Source organism: Phaethon aethereus (genome assembly GCF_964289735.1).
Source record: "Phaethon aethereus genome assembly, chromosome: 1".
In the NCBI taxonomy this organism is placed as follows: domain Eukaryota; kingdom Metazoa; phylum Chordata; class Aves; order Phaethontiformes; family Phaethontidae; genus Phaethon; species Phaethon aethereus.
The window spans coordinates 84,680,425-84,696,333 of record NC_138575.1 but is presented as its reverse complement, the minus strand read 5'-3'; the positions used below and the strand labels follow the sequence as shown (position 1 = coordinate 84,696,333).

The window sequence follows — 15,909 nt, the reverse complement described above, 5'->3', positions numbered from 1 at the left end:
TTGTTTATGAAATCTCACTTTCAAGCCACAAAATCTTTGTCTCTTCTCATCTAAAAGCTACAGGAAGCATGGGCTATAATGCTTTCAGTCTTCAGCTCGGGGCTGTGACTTTGTAGGGCTAGGAAAAATTTATTTTTGCCCTTCAGCTCCAATTCATATGAATCTATTTAGCAGCCTACCTTAGGGAGTCAAATTTCTATTGCTGAAGTTCTCCAGGCACCTACTACGCAGCTTCAGAGCATGTACAGAAGCACTTTGACCTTAAAAATATCCATATGTCCCAGCAGTCAATGCATCCTTAAGTCTCGTTAGGAGCTATAAGGTATGTGATTCTCCCATGCAGGCTTTACCTCTGAGTGCATATCTGTCACATGCCTGTGAGATCAGACTTCAGAAAATAATGCAGAAGGAAGATGTTCTTTCTCTTTGTGAAGGACCTGGGTATTTCTCTTTTATGCAATACCAAGCAGTTAGAGCACTTCCTTAGGCTGGGGTTGCATTCTGTGATGAAATGTGGGTGCAAGGAGAAGGGCAGATTTAGCAAGCCTTTTGTCAGTTTCTCTTAAATTTTTGTTATTTTAAACTGAGGAAGTTAGGGGCTGGATGGTGGACTGTTAGATTGATTGAAAACTGGCTGGACTACCAGGCTCAAAGGGGAGTACTAATGGCTGAACCTCTGTTTGGTGGTAGAATCCCTCAGGGAACCCTCAGAAGTTTGATACTGAGCCCATATTGTTTAAGATCATCAACGACTTGAAAAATGACACAGAGTGTGTGTTCAGCAAATTTATAATGATACTAAACTAGGGGAAATGACTGATGCTACCAAGTGGTAGAGCTTCAGAACAGGAACCTTGAGAAACTTGAGGACTGGGTGAACAGAAACCCCATGAAGTTCCACAAGTTGTTGTGCACTGAGGCTGGACTAATTCCAGGCAGTGGTATAGACTGGGACCGGGTTGGCTGTGGAGGCTGGAAAGGACCTGGGGTTTATGGTGAATAGGAGGTTGGATATAAGCCAGCAGTGATCTGTGTCCCAGTTCAAGACAACATCCATTGCTTAATCCTCTTTCACCTGAATATTCATCAACTTCAGTTTCTTTAGAGAGAGGTCTTGTACAACATTCTGCCCAGGATTGCTTCAGCACAGAAGCTGGCCACAGGTTACTTGTAGATGAAGCACACTGCATAGTTTCCATTCCAGTTGCTTCAGCCTGACACCCTAAATTTCAATTCCTACTCCTTCAGCAATTCACTCCACAATTTTAAATATCTCTTTCCTTTTTCTAGACTAGAAATTTCCTCTCCACATTCCAATTCTACTGCCTTTATTGGATTAAGTTTAGCTGGTTGCAGCTCTCCACAAAGTTCATATAGTGGCAACTTTAGTATCTGCCTTAGATTTAGTGCTTCCCTGACAAACTGAATGCTTTTTTTCCTTCCTTAACCCATGAAATCTTCCAGCTCCTGTAAACAGGGTCTCTTTTGGATGACTCACATGCTTAACATTTCCTTTGCTCAGGAAAAGATTGTTCCTTTTTTTCCTCATTGAGCACTCATATTATATACATAAGCTGTAACCCTTATTACAGAAAAATTCTCCATGAATTCCTAGCTAGAAATCTCAAACTACCATGAAGTACCAGAGGAGTTTCCTGTAGCACTCAGATTAACCAGATTACCACAGAGATATGCCATGCATCACAAACTCCCACAACCATACAGTGCATTTGTTTTCAGCTTTGAGCAAGCAGCAATGTCTTGATTTCTCAATATCTTTCTTGCCACAGCCTATGGTCTTTGAAAGGACCAAGGCTGCCCACATTCTCCACTGAGCTGTTATGATCTCCCACTGTCTTACTTTGTTTGGGCATCTTTTGCTGTGTGCAGAGACTCTGCAGCAAGAATATACAACGGTAAAGTAAAAGCAATTATTTATTAACCAGTGCACCACAAAGATGGCTACAATTTAATGAGGCTAATATGTCCACCCTTCCCTTAGTATCAAACCTCCATTTCATGACTGAATTCATCCCAGGGCCTCCCACTTTGTCCCGCTCTTGCTGGCCAATAGTCCTGATTTTGTTCATGCTGTGCCTGGCATTGCTGATGGCTCTGGTGACCCTGGAAGTATGTAAGTACTAATGCATTTCTGTTTGCTGGGGGCCTGAAGCCGCTGAATAACATCAGACTGACATCTCCTTCAGGTTCAATTTCTGCTTCAGCTGAGAACAGGCAATCAGGCAAACCAGATACTTCCCCTTGCCGCAGCATCTTTGTCCTCTTCTTGACATGGTGAGGCTAGAAATGAGCAACATGGAGGGGAGCTAGAAAGGGGTAGAGGAGGAGATTCACTGCTTGCTCTGGCTGCCATAGTCTGGTCTCCTAAAAACTGCATCTAGATTCCTGTCATACTGACTAATGATGGAGTGAATTCCTCTTTGATAATGCTGGATCTGAAGGGAAGGGAAAAGCTTTGTGTCATGGCAAACAGGTTGGGCCCACTACCTCCCATCCGCAACAATTCCACTGTGATCCAGAGCTGAAGTTCACATTTTTAGGAAAAAAGCCTGAAAACCGATATGAGAAAGATACACCATGGAAATATAGGATAAAAAGTGACACTTTAATTTTGTTGTTAACTCTACTACAGGAGTTGTGCTAGGGTTCAGTCAGAGGCATGAACAGAACCTCCTTTCGTGTATTTTTAGGATATGTCCTGGAATGCAATACTACTAACTTAATGTGCTGAGCAAGGGTCTACAAACCCAACCAGTGTTGATGAACAAAATATCTCCCTCCGTATCTGCGTAGAACAATGAGAGTCAGGTGTAAATAAGAAATCTAGGTACCATAACAGTGTTTTGATTTGAGCAAAAAGTATACCATTTCCTAGCTTGGTCCCCTCTGGAGACTTTTCCTTCTGGATTGCATCCCAAATTATTTACTGTGGATCCTTTACCACTGGTGTAGCAGCTGGGCTGCTAAAGCATTAGTCAATCCCTTCAAGACGCTGTTCTAGTGTCTCACTGATCTCAGCACCACACAGCGGTTTCTGATCACCAACATGAACATTTCTGGTGCTATTTTAAAATACCAATTTCACGCTCCAGAAACCTTAGTGGATTTCTCTTCCTCTTTGCTGTTTGCACTCAGCACTCGCATCTCTTAACGTACCCTCTCCTAGCTGTTCCTCTCAGTTTCTCTCCTGTTCCTGACTTTGGGGGTGAAAATGCAGAGTACTTCCATCCTGCACTGCAGACACAGCCCTGGTGACTTCCCAGAGTGCCTCTCAGCATTCATACCAGCCACACTGATATAAGAAATACCATGTGAAAGGTATCCTGAACAGTATTCATGTTGCATCCTTCCTTGATGATGAAGGGATTTGCTGTAATTTGTCAGAAAAAAAAAAAAAAAAGTCTGATCTTGTTTTCTCTTACATTAGAGTATTAGAGTGACTGTGAGGAAACAGGAAAGATGTTTCCAGGATGCTTTTTCATTAATGAGTCAATTAAGAGCAAATGGGCAAATCCTAGGTGTTTCTGCAGTTTGTTGAAGACAAACGTGAGCTGAGATTGACAGCTCCCTATGCTGACAGGCAGCCACAAAGCTACCTCATATCTCGCTGTGGCTTTGATATTTTGGGTCAATTTACTGCTAGCCCAAAAGCAGTCTCTGGTGTATTTGTAACTGTAAAGGCAGGTGGGGTTAGAGTACAGTTTTACAGTGCGCCATGCTACTGAAAAAGAAAGAGCTAGCTTCCTCTCCTCAAAAAACAATGACTGAAACACCAAAAAAACCAAAACAAACAAACAAACAACAAAAAAAGAAAAAATCACCCCAGAGAAGAAAGACAGGAGGCAGTGTCCTACCTTCGGAGTGCTGCAGGGAACAACCGCATCCAGCAAGGTTGAAACGGGCAAAGGACATACGCTGGTGGTGCTTAAGGATGCGCTGCCTGACTGCATTCCCTTTTCCATTGAAAGGAGCTTTTCCTTACATGGGAAGAGACATAGAAATGTACTGTTCGTGTATTGTCTGAGACGGCATTTTTGAATCACAGTTCCATACCACAGTGTGTTTCTTATGTCTGTCTCTCCTGCGCTCTCCCCTCAGTCGCAGACTAATGCAATTCGCAAGGTCACATTCTGGTGAATAAACACAGCTGTTTTGCCCAGCCTGCTGACAATATTCATACATGGGCTGTGTTCAAATGCAGGCCCAAGCTTCCTGCTTTAGTTTACCTTTCTTTTCATTTTAGTCTGAAGAAACCGGAAATTTTGCTCGCCATGGATCCTTACAAGGACAGAGAGCGTGATGATGAAGCCCCATCTTACCGCTTTTGTTACTTCTGCTCTTGTAGCAGGATCTGTTTTGAAAGGTGCCTCAAAAAAAAAAAAAGTGACATAAGTAACAGACTGCTTCTTGAACTCAGAGCTACCAAAATAATACAAGAAAATTACTTTACCTCCTGTTTTCTCTCCAGAAGTAAAATCAGGTTGCAGAAAAGTTTCCCCAAAGTCCATTCATTATCTGCTTGAGAAGTTGTTGCTAAGACTGAAGAGGTTACTGTCACGAAAACTTGCAACAAAATTCAGTAGCATAGATACACTTGACTCCCAGTTATCTGCAGAAAAATCCTTTTTACACTGAGGTGCCCACATACAGTTTTCAGGCCCAATACACAAGTATTTTTGCACCATATTTAGCATGAGGTTTTTATGAAGATATTATGGATACACCAGGAATACACATGGATACACAGTGACTGCTGCTTCTTGTGTGCCTCTCTGTGTAAGAAAACTGACTGTAAGCACCCTTTACTCCCAACTTTTCCATTATTTCGTACCTTTGCATACAGGTAGGATGTAATGCAAGAAACACATGCAGTCAGAGATATTTCTGCTCTGAAAAAAATCTACCATCTGCACAGCAAGGCAAGAAGAATAGCCCAGTCATCACAGTGTATTTCCAGTCTGTTGGTATTATTTTGAAAATGGGACACTCTGAACTTTACACACAAGAGCAGGAACATCCACCACGGAAATTCCTGTCCTGCAGTTTCCTTCTGAGTCACCCTGTCACCATGACGTGACTCATCACATCTGGGCAAGTGCTCTGTGAAGGAGAGTTGGTCACTGAAGATGTTTAAGAACCACAGCTCAGCACTGGACCAAGGCACTGCGCAGAGATAGAGATGGAGAGCGAGGATGGATAAACACTTCTGCGTGGTGACTTCTGTGTACAGTGCAACAGCAAAGAGGTCCTCAGTGTATTCTGGTTGTCCTCTGACACAGGCTGAGCAGTCACGTGAATCATGCCAAGCTCCTGGCCCCACCATCCTTCCAGCTCAGCTTTTCCCCTTCTAGCATTTATTTCAGTGATTTTTTTGTAAAATAATTTAATTTTTCACTTATTTCATAACAGTGTATTGAAATGCAGCCTATTGCTTTCCGTGCAGCTGTTGTGTTGTATTTGTGCCCTGATACACGAACAGGTATCTTTCACACCTTAACTCAAAATAGCAACTATTTCTAGAGCATCTTATTTTAAGGAGGTAGAAGATCCTGACTTTGCTGTATTTATGGGCTCAGATCAGGTGGACAGTTAAATGAAACAGTGTTAGGTTCCAGACAGGAACCAAGACTCCCCATCTTCACATTCAGGAAAAAAATACTGATTCACAGAAGTTAAGGAAATTTAAACTCAATAGCATCAAAGTGTTATTTAGCAGACATCTTTATTGCAGTGCTGGACTCATGGGGGATATCTCCTCCTAACATGTGTGTGCTGAAGCAAAAGTTCATCCTTTATATACCTTAAAGACATGGATATTCATACATTTTCCAAGAAATCACAGCCTCCTTGCTTATCTACTACATTTACATAATGCTGGCGTTGCAAAACTACACTACGCACTCGCGGGGATCTCAGGTGGTCATCGGTGGTCGTTTGGGGAGTTAGCCCCCTAGTCCTTTCTCCCTCTTATGGTCACGGGTCTCTTGAGGGTAGTTTCTTCTCCTTGGATTGATAGTTTCTTATCCTTGGCCCCTTCTGTTGTCCAACCAAGCGGTTCCTTCTTATCATCCTTGTTTGAGCACTCCTGCCAGTTTGTCTCTATGCTCAAGGTTAAGACATCTTCTCTGTTCTCTTTAATCTCTCAGTCTTTGCTCTTAACTCTTCTTTGTTTTAACTTTCATGCAGCCTGCTTTCCTCGTGATTAACTGTTCACACATAGTTACAATGTTAGCCTAAGGACTATGAGAGCAGGCCGTTAAACATAATCACACAGTTGTTAGGCTAAAGAATCACAGAATCACAGAATCACAGAATCACTAGGTTGGAAAGGACCTTTAAGATCATCAAGTCCAACCATTAATCCAGCGCCACCATGTCCCCTAAACCATGTCCTGAAGCACCACATCCACACATTTTTTGAACACTTCCAGAGATGGCGACTCCACCACCTCCCTGGGCAGCCTGTTCCAATGCCTGACCAAAATCTATATAAAAGTTAAACTAATCACCTAATCAATAACCTTCCAAAGTTAAACTAATCATCTAATCAATAACCTTCCAAAAAGTAGATATATATTGAGAAATTGACCTTAATTGTTTTAGATCCTTGTTTCAATACACATTTTTGACAGTGCCACTTTAACTCCTTAATGCGCTTTCAGTATGTTACACTTTTATTATGACACAGTAATCAGAACAGAGCCAGTTTCCTCCGCGGTTTCACTGGAAATGCCAAAACATGAACTATTCTCATCGTGCCGGCACTGGTCTCACTGCAGTGTGCCCCTACTCCCAAAGTACTGCTGTTGCAGGAAAGAAGTGTGACAAGCTGGAGATGGAGGATGAGGAAGGCTACACCACTTTAAATTTACGACCCTCAGCTTCAGTTACTACTCCTGGATACTTGAGCATCAACAAATGTTCTGCATTTAAGGCTCCAGCCAGTTGTGTTACAGTAGACAGTAAGTATGGATGGAAATTAGCTTTTCTATCTAAATCAGGGCATAGCTTAAATTCGCATGTTCATGTTGATTGCTTTAGAGTCCTTCTAAACTCTATAGTATATTCTTAGATAAATGCTCATAGAAACAGCAGAAAGAATAATCATAATAGAGTCTTGTGTGCTATTGTTTATGACCACAGATGATATTTTTTCTGAAGCCTATCTTCACTTCAATGATTTTTTGCATTTACTTCAACACAGAAGACAAATTCCACCTTTCTATGGATTTTTTTTCATTTTGGTAAGACTCATTTATTACAGCGGGGCACTACAAGGCAGGAGGGCACTATAGTTTTATCAGATAATGCAGGCCTTGGAAATGGAAGCAATTTCCTCAGCTATGGCGACTAGAAAGGTGCCCTGTTTATCAGTCTGAATAGTGAATGTAAGGCCTGATAGGAGTATATATTTTTATTTGTTTATACTCAAAGTTTTTCTATAAGCAAGCTCAGTGTTAACTAAGGTAGTGGATTGTGCCCATGGAATGCCTGAGACCATAAAATGATGACTTGACTACTGTTACTGCTGATAAATTCACCACGTGGCTTATGTGTGAAATAAATATCATTGCTGCTGTTTGCAGGTTGGGTAGAGTAGACAAAGACTAAATTAACATCAGTCTGGTGCTGTCTGGAAAAGATCTAGGGCTATCCATTGAGAATGACCCCTTGACAAGGAGGCTAGAGGAGAAGTGTTATTGAGAAGTAGCAGCCAGAAAACCAAGGATAAAATAATAGGGAATGTGATCTAGGGGCAGAGCTTCCAGGAAATAAACAAGTTGGCAAGCTCAGAAAACTCTTAAAACTTAAAACTTGGCCTTTTGATATGCACAGAGAACATGTGAAGTAGGTAGACTTACGACAAAATTAGTTTGGGAGGGACCTCTATAGTTCATCCTTTCCAATCTTTTCCTCAAAAGGGCTAGTTCTAAAGTCTGATCAAGTTGCTCAGGGCCTTGTCCACTTGAATTTTGGAAACCTCCAGGGATGGACGTCTCACAAACTCTGTGAACACTTGTTCCAGTGCTGAAGGGGAAGGAATTTTTTCCTCACGTCAGGAAGTTTTCCTGATGCAACTCGTGACTGTTATATTGCGTCCTTTCGCTGTGCCTCTTTGAGAAGAGACTGGCTCCATCTATAAAGCCCTTTTAGGTAGTGGAGGAAATTAGGTCCTCTCTTAGCCTCCTCTTCTCCAGGCTGAACAAACCTAGGTCCTTCAGCCTCTCTGTAGGTCCTGGACCAACTCAGTGTTCCTCTGCTGGACTTGCTGCAGTTAGCTGATATCTCTCTTGAACTGGGAAGCTCAGCACTCATCAGAATACCCCAGAGAGAGCTTCACGACTGTCACGTAGAGTGGACTAATCACTTCTCTCGACCTGCTGGCTGCAGTCTTGCCAATGCAGCCCAGTCAGCTTTCACTGCCGCAAGGGCACACGTGAGTACTCACGTTCAACTTGTCCACCAGGACCCCGAAGCATAGCTGCTTTCTAGACACACAGTCCCCTACCTATACGCGTGCATGGAGTTGTATTGTTACAGGTGCTGGACTTCACATTTGCCTTTGTTGAACTGTTGCACTTACAGCTCATTCCTCAGATTTTTAGGTCCCTTTAAAAGGAAGCCCTACCCTCTGGCATACTAGTCACCAACCCAATGTAGTGTCATCTGCAGTCTCTTCAAATTACCTTAACTGGTGAGGATTAGCATCATCTCCCTTAACTTTGGCTATGTAAGTTTTAGTTGCCAAGTCCATCTGGACTTCTGGGCACCTCTGGAGGGTGTTTCTTCTCATCTAACAAAAGGTTAGTTCCCTGGAGGTGCTTGCTCTGATGCACTGGACTCCAGCATAATACTTGATGTGTGTAATAATTTTCAATTAACCTGAACATTCTAGAATAGATATAAAAGAGTATTACAGAAAACTGCAGAGCACTGCTTCCCAAAAGGGAAAAATGCATATATATATATATATATATATATATATATATATATATATATATAAAAGAAAAGAAAATATTTTAAACAGGGGATAGTCACTGTAAAATTCTGAAGAAATATATTCCTGATTAGACTTTGAACCACAATGGAAATTAGGAGAAAGGGCCTGAAGAAAGGTGCACAGTTTAATGTTCAAACATTGCAATCATTTAGAAATTCCAATCACAGGTTCCAGAGGTGATTATCTAAAACTAGATCATAATTTTTCCTTTTCAAGTTGTAGAAGTCTTAGAGATTATTATTTCCAGGACTGTGGCAACTGTAAAATCTAATCTGTTTACCTGTCTCCTGAGAAGAAGTTTTACTCTAAAACACGACAGCCTCAGTTAATAAATATTCTCAGTAGATAAATAGATATTTTCTCAAAATTACTCCAGGGAATTCAAAAACTGCAGTAAGAAAAAAAGCGGTTCTGCAGAAGGAATAAAGGTGAACTGGCATTGTCAGAGAGGAGGTAATACCTGCATCATGAGGAGAGCTGCTGTTGTTGTGGCTAAATGGGTTTTTTGTTTGTCCCAGGAGCCTCTGCCTCATCTTCTGTATGGCGGCCCGTGGCCTTTGCTTTCCTCGCTTTGTGCCTGGTGCTGCTGACGGGGCTGGTAGCCCTGCTGGGCCTGTGTAAGTACTGTGGTGTCCCCAGCTGCTGCTGTGGGAGCGCATTCCAGACGTACGTCTGCTGCTTCTGCCCCTGCGGACTGTCCCTGGGGTCCCTGTTCCCCCAAAGGATATAACACAGCCGGAAGGGCAAAAGTACAGTTCTCCCACAGAAGCACCCCCGCGGCCGAGTGTCTGCACAGGTCACTCAGGATCACTAATATCTGCACTTACAGTTACCTTAACCCTAAGGGTTATGCTAATCCTAATGCAAGACCGAAACCTAGCTAATCCTAGCCTGATTAGACAATCCTAGCCTAACTAACCCCTGACCTTAACCCTAACCCTGACTCTAACCTTAATCCTAACTCTAACCTTAATCCTAACTCTAACCTTAATCCTAACTTTAATGACACTAACCCTAACACTAACGCTACTCCCTAAACCTATTCCTTCCCCTAAGCATAAACCTGACCTCTAAACCTAACCCCAACCCTAATCCTAACCCATAACCCTAAACATAACCCTAACGCCTAATGCCTGACCTATACGCATAAGCCTAACCCTTACCCATTTCTGAAATGCTTAGTTTTCACAGCTAGAAGCTCATCTCGTTAGTCACACTCCCTGGATAATGGTGCCTCCCTGCGACTGTTACTGGAATATTTCACAGTTAACTTCCCTCTTTTCCTTGGATTGCAAGGTTTTTGCAGGGAGGGCACTCCTGGCATCAAAGCATTGTGACTGGTGCATTTGTCCAATGATTACAGCAGATTTTCCACAGAAACTTTTCAATTAACAACAAAAGGTGATGACACATTACATCTGTTAGCAGAGACAGAGAGTCCCCAGTTTCTTTTTGGCAGGAGGGAAGCAGTTGCAAGTGCCCAGGATGAACACTCAGGGTGGTCCGCAGCATCACAGAGATGCTAGCTTGGAGGCAATTCTTCAGGTTTCTAGTCTGACACCCACCCTTTCCTCCCCACCATTCAAAGCTGGACTATCACCAACCCCAGATAAATGCATCTGTAGCTTTGTCCAATGACTGTTGCAAATCTTCAAAGGCGGAGATGCCCCCACCTTCCCAGGTGACCTTTTCCAGTGCTGCACAACCCTCCTGGTGAAGAAAATGCAGACGATATACACACAATGGTGGGCATAAAAATGAAGTAGACAAAAAATAAAAGAATGCCAAAAGCTACAAAGTAAAGCCACACATTTTAAAAACAATTTTTGATAAACACTTTCATGCCCTTCAAGTTTTTCAGGTTTCCAAGAATCCAGAGGAAGGAAAGAAGCTGCAGGAAATTAAGGAAGCACTGTGTTTTGAAGGGAAGGAGAACAATGGTAAATGTGGTTATTATGTAAATAAATATAAATTACCCCTTTTGACTGAGAGACTATAAAATCACAGGAAAAAGATCTGATTGGTTAGTGTCTGTTTTTAACTGTGGTAGTATTTGAGATGTGGATATGTGTACACTAACATGCAAAACAACTTGTCACTCACCCCTCAAGAGCTCAGATCATTCATGGCTACCCTTAATCTTTTTTTCTCAGTCAAGCCAGTAGCTAAAGTCCCTCTATTCCTCACAGGTCTGCATAATTCTCTCTCTGATTTCCAGAAACAGATTGTGCTCTCTGTCCAGCAAGCTGGCAAAACGGTGGAACTGACAACTGCTTCTACATTTCAAAGCAAAAGAAAACATGGAAGCAAAGCCAAGAGTTCTGTTCCTCGAGAAACTCCACTCTCCTTGTGCTAAAAGACAAAGCAAAGATGGTACAGTCTTAACCTCGTGCATTCCTTTATGTCAAGTTTTTTAATGTCCAGCAATCTTGGAGGCAGAAAATAGTTTGGTCCTTTACAATGCATGTTTTTAATTTTCTCTGGGTCACGTCACAAGATTGTCACAAATTGCAACACTTTTTAAATTGTGTGTTGTGAGAAATAGTGAAATTGTGTATTATGAGAAATAGAATAAACCGTTGTATAAAATACCTTACTTAGTTAATACTTAGGTTTTCATAGAGAAAACAAATTGCATATTATCAGCATGGAGGAGGGACCCAGCACACAGAACATGTTTTCATTATCTCTTTCCACAAGTTGTATTACTGATGGGTCCCAGCATCAAACTCACATCTACGCGAAATGTAGAGAGTGGCCGATTCACCATGGTACTGCCATCTGCAAACTGCAGTGCAAAGTGGCTATAAAAGGTGGTTTTCTGACCTTGTGTTATACCCTCACAGAGTGATGTTAATGATGGCACAAAGGTGAGACGGCAGAGGGTTATATTAAGATGACTGAAAAAGGTCTAGGGAATTAATAATTTTAAGTAGTCTTACTAATTCAAGATTTTTTTGCTGACTAATGAAAAATCTGTAATTTGCTGTCAAGACCATATTTTCCCTTTTTGTACACACATAACTGGGAACTTCTTATTCAACAGCTATCAATCTTGGACAAAGCCCAAATATCCTTTTTTTCTTTTTCCTACATAAAACTTTTAAAAGGAAACTTTTTTTAAAGCAGTTTTTTTTACAGATCCAGGGTGCCTTTGTCTTGTGGTAATTCAATAAACAACAGTATTTGAATGATCCTATAATCAGAGCAGTCAGCACCACTTCATGGAAAACAAGCATGGACAACATGTTACTCTCCTACTGAGTATGAGCTATCTCCTTTGCTTGCAGAACTGCAGCTGGAAGACAGAGGAACTTGGGTCTTAGTTTTGAAGTATTGTTCTTATGAATTTCCCATACCTACAGGTTTATCTGCCCCAGGATCCACAGTTTTACTGGGTTGGATTATCATACGTATCTGAAAGGAACAGCTGGTACTGGGAGGATGGAACAGCTTTTTCAAAAGAAGCGACAAACTGGTAAGCTTCCATAACTTAGGACCAGTGTGGTTCTATCCAATGGGCCCCAGTAAATTATATGAAACTTGTGCTTCCTCTTACTTTCCCATGTTTGTCACATGTGCAATGATGAAGGAGCATGGAGATCATAGTATCTATCTGCTATGGAGCTTCGAATTTGTGTCCTGTATAAGGAACAAGGCGGTAAAATATAGCTCGATCACATGCACCAGACTCAAAAGGACCACCTAGCACAAATTAAATAGCTCCAAGGGCAAAAAAACTCTACATTCCAGTGACAAGTCAGTATGATTACAAATGGTCCAAATAAAGATCACATGATTTCACCAGGATATCATTAAGCCATATCTTTTCATTTCCTAGGGTTGTGTTATATGACAACATCTTCTGTGCCTCCTTATATGGACATAATATTTATGCCAGCCAGCCTTGTTCAACAAAGCAATTCTGGATCTGTGAGAAAGTGGCTGTTCATGTCACCTGAAGAAGCACTGCAAGAAGGTATGTAGGATCTGCCACTGTGAGATACCAACTTTAGGAACTGGAAGTTTTAAAAATATTTTTTGGTTTGTTTGTTTGTTTGTTTATCATGATGTGATTCAAATGGACAGGTCATTAGAGACTAAATCTTCCTCTTTGCGTGCATTTTCTCTTCCAGACTCACAAATGAGAGAGAGGAAAAAAAAATACAAAGCTAAAATCTACAGGCATAGGAAGCAACTTGAAATAACTGCTATAGTCAAGCAATGATTCTTGTGTGACTCTAGTTTGACAACCACACATTCTCACAGATCTCTATATTTCCTGAGCTTTAGTCAGCATTTTGCACTAACACCTGTCAGTCATAAACCAGTCCATCTACATCCTTGATTATTTCATTCACTGAATTATTTACTGTACATGCTAACTACTGTCCATCCATAATCCTCTTCTAGACCAGTCTGCCTAGGCATGCCTTCTTTCCTTAAATCTGTTCTTCCAGCTGTTCCCCTGTTTGAGGTATAGAGATGCAGAAAGAACACAGGGCTCTATTCATCCATAAAATTATTTTCACATATGCATTAATATTTATAGAAACAAAAGGACATTTTTTTAGAAGTCTACAGGGAAGCCCTGGAAGCAATCTCTGTGAAATGTAGAGTCAAAAGTCATGGTTGGATTAAAACATTACCTGAATAACTTCAGTGCTACCATAACATTAACTGCTATGCAAATAACAGGAAGGATGAAAATTACGTGCTCCATTCACAGCTACACACACTCAGTACTCAAACTGATGCAGAATCCATTACCACAAATCTTACTTGATCTCTTGTATTATATCCACATTGTTTGGGATCTCTGGAGCCCAAGGTACACACCATGTATCATATGTTATTAAAGCACTTGTCATACTTCTTGAAAGAAAATTATGCCTCCACTTTTCTGGGTGGAGTTTCACTGCATGAGTTCTTTGAAGTTTTGTATGTCAAAATCTGTTTTGTATTACATATGCAAATATTCCTTATATATATATACCTTGTACCTATGTGTATATGCCTTAGTATTTGGAGACTTTCCTTAAAATAAATGAAAAAAAATAATATATGTTTATTAATATTTGATATTTCCTTGGAAAATAGTATCAAAGACTGAAGGAGTTCCTTGGTAAAAAAATGAACCCCTTTTCCTAATGTGCTGAAAGATGTTTGTGAACTGAATAAATTCACTATAGTCGCTAGAACCAAGTCCTAATTTATGGGCACAAGTGCCAGTTGAACTATCTAGAATTCCTTACTATTGCAGTAGGAAGTGTAAGATACAATGCAAGTAAGGTACAATGTTTCATCTGTTTCAACCCATTCAACTTGAAAAAAATAATTCACAGCAGGCATTGAAGCTGCCACTTTTTACCCCTTTTTCTCCCCATAAACTATTTTTTTCTAGCAATCTGCTATACACCTTTGTTTGGTAGCTGGGTTTCCTACTGACTGTCCAGTGGACTTTTTAGGGAGCATTCACTGCAGGAAGACCGGATCAATGGTGATAACTTGCCCAGTATATTTCTTTCATTTCTATGGCTGGATGATCTTTATAAACTATTTCCATATCTTCATGTAGTAAACTCTATTTGGTCTCAGCCCAAATCTTGGCCCCAACAGCTTGGAAAGAGCTCTTCCCTTGTTAACAGTGGTGTATTTCAGAGGGAAGAATTTATAGTATCTAGTATTTTAAATTCAAGCAAATCCATTATTTCATCCAGTCTGCCTTCTATCTCAGAGGCTGTCAAATTTCTCCTGACTACACATGCATGGAGCCCAAGACACAAGCTACTCAGGGAGGTCCAGTCTTTCCATGGCACTAGCAAGTTCAGAGAAGCAACTCATTTGAAGCACATTTTGTATCAAAAATAAAACCTAGTATAGTATACTAAGAGTGAGAGTAAAGCCATTGGTACAGCCTGTGACATCATAAATCTTGAAAGGTTTGGGAAATAAAGAGAAGTCGATGGCTTCAACATCCCTTCAAACAGGACATGGACAGTGAAGAAGACAGGGGTGAAGTGAGTGAAGGGGTGCACTGGGGGAATGAGCCCTGCAGTGCCATTCTGAAGTGGAAGGAGCTTCACATTTGCCCATCTACAATGAGATAACCAAGACAGTGAAATGGGAGCAGTCTAAATATCAGCTTCTGGGTAGGAAAAAGCAGAGTTCATGGGTGTCAGGAAGGCTGGTTCAGAAATGAAAGAGTTGAACCAAACACCCTGGCTGTATAATGCCTCTTCACATCCTCCACTACACTCTCTGCTCCAGGCCCTGCACTGTTGGGCATCCTCTCTCATTCCCAATGGCCTCCATCATCATCGTTATGAGCACACCTGTTGCCCTGGAGGGTGTTCAGGCTTACCAGTAGGTGCCAGTGCTCATAGGCTGAAACACACTGTCAGCAAGATGCTAAATAATATGGTGCCTATCTGTGTTCACAGACACTGTCTGTAGAAAGCAACAAAGAAAAATTCTCCTTCCCTGTGAAGGTCAGCCAATTTACTAAGGAATTTTATGCTTATCTGTCCCCAGATCTTCCATCTCTGTTCTTTCTATTTCAAGTCAGAATCTTAAAACATTTAGCAATTATAACATCTTTCACTGATACGCTTTTAAATCAGTGAAAGGTGACTAAAAGACTACAGGAAGGTGCCTAGGACCACAGCTACAACAGCAGACATGGAGCCATCTCTTTATCAGCCAGTGCTCCCTCGGAGGCCTCTATCTTGTCCCCATATTCATACTTACGCTCTGCCGGGGCTGATTAGAGCATTACTAGAGGCAACTAACAGAAACTGTAGGAAAGGAAATCACAGTTAGACACAAGGGAGGTGATTCTCCCCCTCTACTCTGCTCTCGTGAGACCCCACCTGGAGTACTGTGCT

General features: G+C 41.3%; 1 protein-coding gene across 1 annotated transcript; it reads left to right on the top strand.

The window, feature by feature from the left end:
* Positions 1–6,856: 6,856 nt before the first annotated feature.
* LOC309408293 (natural killer cells antigen CD94-like) lies at positions 6,857–12,984 on the top strand (the record flags this gene model as incomplete). Its single annotated transcript, XM_082004088.1, has 6 exons — positions 6,857–6,983; positions 9,541–9,639; positions 10,876–10,962; positions 11,241–11,395; positions 12,388–12,500; positions 12,864–12,984. 6 exons carry the CDS (start codon positions 6,857–6,859, stop codon positions 12,982–12,984), a joined length of 702 nt encoding a protein of 233 aa, XP_081860214.1.
* Positions 12,985–15,909: the final 2,925 nt, after the last annotated feature.